Source organism: Ovis aries, chromosome 6 (genome assembly GCF_016772045.2).
Source record: "Ovis aries strain OAR_USU_Benz2616 breed Rambouillet chromosome 6, ARS-UI_Ramb_v3.0, whole genome shotgun sequence".
Lineage (NCBI taxonomy): Eukaryota > Metazoa > Chordata > Mammalia > Artiodactyla > Bovidae > Ovis > Ovis aries.
In genome coordinates, this window is record NC_056059.1 from 61,283,793 (window position 1) to 61,289,792 (window position 6,000).

At 36.6% G+C, this 6,000-nt stretch overlaps 1 protein-coding gene across 48 annotated transcripts in view; it reads left to right on the forward strand.

The window, feature by feature from the left end:
* LIMCH1 (LIM and calponin homology domains 1) overlaps positions 1-4,650 on the forward strand; it is a 352,732-nt gene extending 348,082 nt beyond the window's left edge. For all 48 annotated transcript variants that reach the window (XM_027970954.2, XM_027970957.2, XM_027970951.2 and 45 more), the window contains one exon: positions 1,763-4,650. In XM_027970954.2, the coding sequence (XP_027826755.1) occupies positions 1,763-1,788 (26 nt within the window). In that variant the 3' untranslated portion in view covers positions 1,789-4,650. The remainder of the gene's footprint in view (positions 1-1,762) is intronic.
* Positions 4,651-6,000: the final 1,350 nt, after the last annotated feature.

A 6,000-nucleotide genomic window follows, 5' to 3' on the forward strand; every position in this document is an offset into this window, starting at 1 on the left:
AGAAATGCATGTGGGGGTAAGAAATAAGATAGATACTAGATTTATTTTGTTTTCCAATTAGCCAATTGTGTGACTATAACTTACTGAAAAATGCCATTTTTTCTTATTAATCTGAAATGCAACTTTCTCCTAAACCAAGTTCCCATATTTATTTTGGGTCTATTTCTGGATATTTTATCATGTTTTATTAACCTATTTATTCTCTAGTATCAGTTTTAATTAATATAGCTTCATATTATGCTTCAGTATTAAAAGAGAGACTGGCTACCTTCTCTCCAATTATTTTTTCCAAGTTTTCCTAACTCTCACGTTTATTTTTACAAATAATTGTTAATATCATTTTGGACTAAACTTTAATCAGGTCAACAAATGGCAGGGAGAATGACCACCACATCTGAGAGTACTGCTCATCTCTTTCTTGGTGTCATAAGGAAAAACTCTACCTTCAGAGTGAATAGGGGGAGAGGCTAATAGTTGGTTAGAGAAGTATAAATCCACTTGAATTGATTGAATATACCCCAGATACAATAAAAGAGTCAGAATGGGGAAAATGGCTAAAAATCTTTTTTTTCTTTTTTTACTTGATTTTGATCTGAAGTTAAGAAGAAGGGAGATGGATAGATGTGAGAGGTGGTTTGCATCATAGGCATTCTTAGTGAAATGAAATAACTTCATTGTGTGGAATAATAAAACCTGAATGTATAATCCTATTTTCTTCAAGTAACTGGTCACATTTAAATGAAATTTTTTTCTTGGAGGGGGAAAAATAGCATACCAGCATATTAAAATGCAATTCCTAAAAGTAATGGAAACAGTAAGTTCATATGTAAATGGGAAGAAAAGCGCAAAGCAAATTACCTGTCACGAATCAAGCCGCCACATGGTTTAACTAGTGCCATTTGTGCTTGGGTGTTGGATGACCGTGTCTTTGTGTCTGTTTGATCATTCACTTTCATGAAATGCATTTAATGCAAAATCCCTGGGGTCTTTTCCAATGTTGCAATTGCCTCATCATAACTCTAGTGCCTAAAATGAAGGAGAAACTTTGTGAAGGTTTCAGCAGGAAATATGGAACCCAAACCACCCTTCCTAGATAGAGTTGCCAGATAAAATACAAAATGCCCAGTTACATGTCTTTGAGTTTCAACTAAACAATGAATTTTTAGTATGTGTATGTCCCAAACATCTCCTGCTGAGGATTTAGCACAAGTGTATCCCAAATATCCCATGGGATATATACTAAAAGATTTATTTATTGTTTATCTAAAATTCAAATTGTATTGGGTGTTCTATATTTTATTTGCTAAATCTGACAATCTTGTTTCTAGACCATATGTCAGATTCCTCCTGTTGCAATGTATTTATTTGTAGAGAAATCACAAGCTAAGGAAACTGACAGAAAAGAAATTCTTTTCTTGCTTATTTGCCACAGAAAACAAGGAAGAAAACTTGGTGGAGGTCATTTGGTTTAGGGTGAAATCAACAGGACTTCAACCAAACTTGACAAGGCATATGAACCACCTGGGATCCTTGTTCAGTTCTGGGATAGTGCTTAAGAGTCTGCATTTCTAACAAGCTCCAGCTGATGCCAATGTGCCCGGTCCCTGGACCACACTTCAAGTGGCACGGCGGGACAGATTTCCCTTCCCTAGAAGGAAGAGATGTTGGCAATGGTCATTACTAATTTCAGAAGTGTTTAAACATCTAAATCCAGAATGGTTGACTTCTGTAACCAAATGTTGCTCTGTTTTCTTCATGCCAGGTGCTGGCCAGCCCACAACGTTGTGACGTGGTTTTCAAGCTTCTGGATCACTCACTATTTCCTTACTGAGGGTGTCCCCTGGCAGTTTAACAAAATCCCAAGTTCAGGGGCTCCACAGCATTCATCTGATTTCTGAAAGGCTATTTTAAAAGATGGTATCTGTTCTTTTGTAGCACAGTGTTCATGTTTTCCCTGGTTTCCTTTTTTTTTTTTTTTTTTTGGCATTTGCACAATATATACAAAACAATGTTGAATTGTAATGATCCTGAATAGTTCAAAAAGAAAAGGTCTTAGCATGGTCAAACAGGCTTATGGTTTAAAATATGTTATTCTCTTTTTTGGGAGTTAATGAGATAGATGATGCAATAAACCTGTTTGGTTTATTTTTTTAGCATTTCTAGGAATTAAACATTTTATGTTTACAGAATTGAGCTGCAGAAAATGCAGGACATGCCAATTTGAGACACATGGTCTTCTGAGTCAGGAGCATACAATTAATGCATTTCAGAAACTAAAAATCACACCATCTAGCTCTGAGCTATAACTTGTTTTTTACTGCAAAGTCACTAGGCTGATAATATATACTGTAATCTTGAAACGTTTGTGTTACTTACCTTTTGAGGTGGAAGTCATACCAATAAATTATTGCACCATTAGTATTAGATTCTGTGTCCTTTGGAAATTATGCCATTGTATAGGCTGAACCATCAAATAGAACCCTTGTAATACTGGCTAGGTTTACACTCTGGGACATTGCCCAAGGATAGGAAGAAACCAGAGGGACATAATTCAGTCCTTATTTCCAAAATTACTACCAAAATCTGTGAGGAAGTTTAATCTTCCAAAGAGTGGTGGGTCAGTGATAGCCAAGAGAGCTTTGTTGCTTGTTTCTCTCCATGCTCTAGATTCAATAAAAGGCTCAGTGTGGGGCATATGGAAGCTGTCATCGAGATCAGTCCATCATTAGGTGTGACCACTGCTCACCCTTGCCTTCAAGTTCTCCTTGGGGGCTGAAGCCCAGGTGGCTAAAGAGAAGCACTGAGTCCATCCTAATAGAATCCAATGACGTACAATGTGAGAAGCCACTAGCGTGTGATCAGCAAGAACCTACCACTCACATCGTCCCCTGCCCACCCTACTGGATACCTGCCTGCTCTCCTCCACGCCATCAATCACCAACTCTCTTGACTTCTGGAGCTCCAGAACCAAGAATTCTGGACCTTACTCATGGAGAAGTTTAGCAAGGAACTCTTGTGGAGGGGTGTTTTATTTTTTTGCCCTGTGTGATGAGTTTCATCTGGAATCAAGTTATTAAAAAGCATCCCATTTTTGATCTTCAGGCTGTTTTCCTGAAGACTAGGGGAAGGGGGACTATTTATTCTGCCTTAAAATGATGGCAAATAAGTGAAGATGACAGATGACGCTTTGTGAATGTAGACTCTGGATATACTCCTAATAGGTTAACGTAGTCATAAAAGGAGATCACGTAGATGTTTTCTGTTATGTAAGCAATTTTTTTCCTGTGTCTTATTGAGTATGGCTAGCAATTATTTATTTACATGCTAGAAAGTTCTCTGCATGCGGGTTCCATGTAAGTGCAGAAATTTCCTCAGCCACTGGAGATAGTTTGGCCATTTTGTTATTTGGACGAGCTGTTGTTAGATTGAAATTTACACATCATTTCATTAAAAATTGTGCCTTAGAAAATGCAAAGCTGTTGCACATAGTGATGAATTATGGATGCAGTACATTGAAGAGAGATGAAGTCACTTCCAAGTTCTCAAGACTTCTCGTGGAGGTGTTGGCTGCTTTACAGGGGGAAAAAATTTAAAAAAAAAGAAGAATTGAAAACATTTTGAAAATGTACAGATTAAGTCCAATATTTTGATTAACCACCTGCATGTTTTATTAAGTATTTTGATAATATGGATGTTTGCACTTTGCATGATATTAGAAGAGTACTTTACCACCAATAATGCACAAAACATGTACAATAGAATCATTCATAACCGATTTTTATAGAATACTTTTTACATGTGGAACTCCATCCGTTATGTAAGGATTATATGAATATTGCACATTCTCTTCTGGTTTCACAAACCCATTTATACATATTTCTTAGTGAGACTCATTGTACATGTATTGAAGCTAGAATCAAGTCAAGAAAAATAAAGCCCCATTCTCCAACTGCGAAATGTGCTTTTCCATAATGAACAATAGTCACCAGCACAGAATAATCTCCAACATTTTCTAAATTCTAATTGCCAACTGTTTCTATTTATATTTGATTTATATTTCATTTGGAGTCTGTTACATGGCAGCTCGGGCAGACTAGATCTTGTTTTTTCCAATGCAGCATAATGAGTATGATCTATTTCTTTTCAAATAATCTTTGAGATCCCAGGAAAAAAAATGCTGTGCTCCGTTGAGCTACAATGTAAATGTGTTTGTTTAAAAAACAGATGAGGCAAGTGAGTGATTTATTGTTCCTGAGGAAGTATATCTTTTTTTTTCTTATACTTCAAAAGCTAGTCTCTTCTTTCTTAAGAAAAAAAAAATGGGTAACTCTTTGTTTTTCACTTGCAAACTTTCATGACATGTGTTCATTCTTTCTGTGTAGTGTTATTAATGCAATACATACTATAGTTACCTATACACAGTGTAAGACTTAACAAGCTGAAATGATCCACCTCATATGTGAGTCCGTCCAAAAGATGTTACTGTTCTGGGTGGGCCAATGTTCTGTATCAGTTACACTAACCTTCATTTAAAATATTTATTCTAAAATGACTCTGAGAAATAGTAAAAAAATAAAATAAAATAAAGTTGTCTAAAACGCAACAGCTTTTATAGTAAATGTACATTTATAAATAAAATACTCAAATTAATTTTGTATTTCACTGATTTTTTTTGAGGGGTTGGGGAGTCAATTTTCTTACTTGGGGAAGAGAGAATCAAGCTCTATCTTACAGCTTTTGGTCCAGAATTACACAGTCAGATGATAGCAATGATGCACTTTTGCATATGTATATTGATGCATCTTGAGGTCAGCTATTTAAGGCAAATTAAACTTACTAGCTGACTGTGCGTGCTAAGTCGCTTCAGTCCTGTCCAACTCTTTGTGACCCTATAGACCATAGCCTGCCAGGCTCCTCTGTCCATGGGATTCTCCAGGCAAGAATACTGAAGTGGGTTGCCATTCCCTCCTTCAGGGGATCTTCCCAACCCAGGGATTGATTGTAGGTGTCACTAAGGAATTGCCTTCTATTGAAGGATTCAAACTCCTTGAGATGAGATGAACAGTAACCAGGAGAGGCCATGTGAATGCCAGTGGAAATTGTCTGAACAACCGAATGATGGCTAACCTCCAGTACTGGCTAGAGAAAACTACCTCAGACCCTTTGAAGTTGCTATATTCTGCTGCTTTTTCCAGCGCTGTCCCAGTGCTAGCTCTCACTGTAAACATACAGTCTGTTCACAGAGGACATTTCTCTCCATTGTTGAATCAGGGAATATGTTTTAAAACAGTGGCATTCTGCTAATACTGTTAACTTTCCAAAATATACATGTATCTTGGCTGGCCCTATATCTCAGATTTGTAGGTGGTGACAATAGCAGTCAAATTCCTTGAAAGTTTCCATCATTTTAAGATACAGTATTCTAATTGCCATTGCAAGTTGTATTCTGCTTTTTTTTTTTTTTTGCAAAGTTGGGTGTGAGTGAGTAGTTACTGCTCTTTCCATAGAAAAGTGAATTCTTTGCCTTTAGAAGAGAAGTTTAGCAACTACCAGAGTAGTTTAATATATCCATTGTTATGTAAGTGAAAGCTTATTCAACTATAAAGCAATTCAAGACAAAGAAAAGATTGTTATTCTAACATATGATCTATGAAGAATGTCTTTATTAAAAATATTTTTATCTAGGATAATGTTGAACTAGCTTTTTTTCCATTGACTTTCTTCAAGACCTAAGGACTTCTTTTTAGGGTCCAAATCTGGACCACAAAGAATCTCTCCTCATCCTTCAGCATTATCTAAGTCAGGGGTTACAAATTCAAATGACTGATGGGACCAGTTAGGCATTGTAAATGAGAACCGGAAGAGGATAATATTAAGAGGGTGGTGTAGACTATGGCAAACTGAAAAAATGAACAGTTCTGTCTGACAAATGAACATATCTACAAAACAGACTCACAGACTTAGAGGACACATATGTGGTTGCCAGTGGCGGGGGACCAG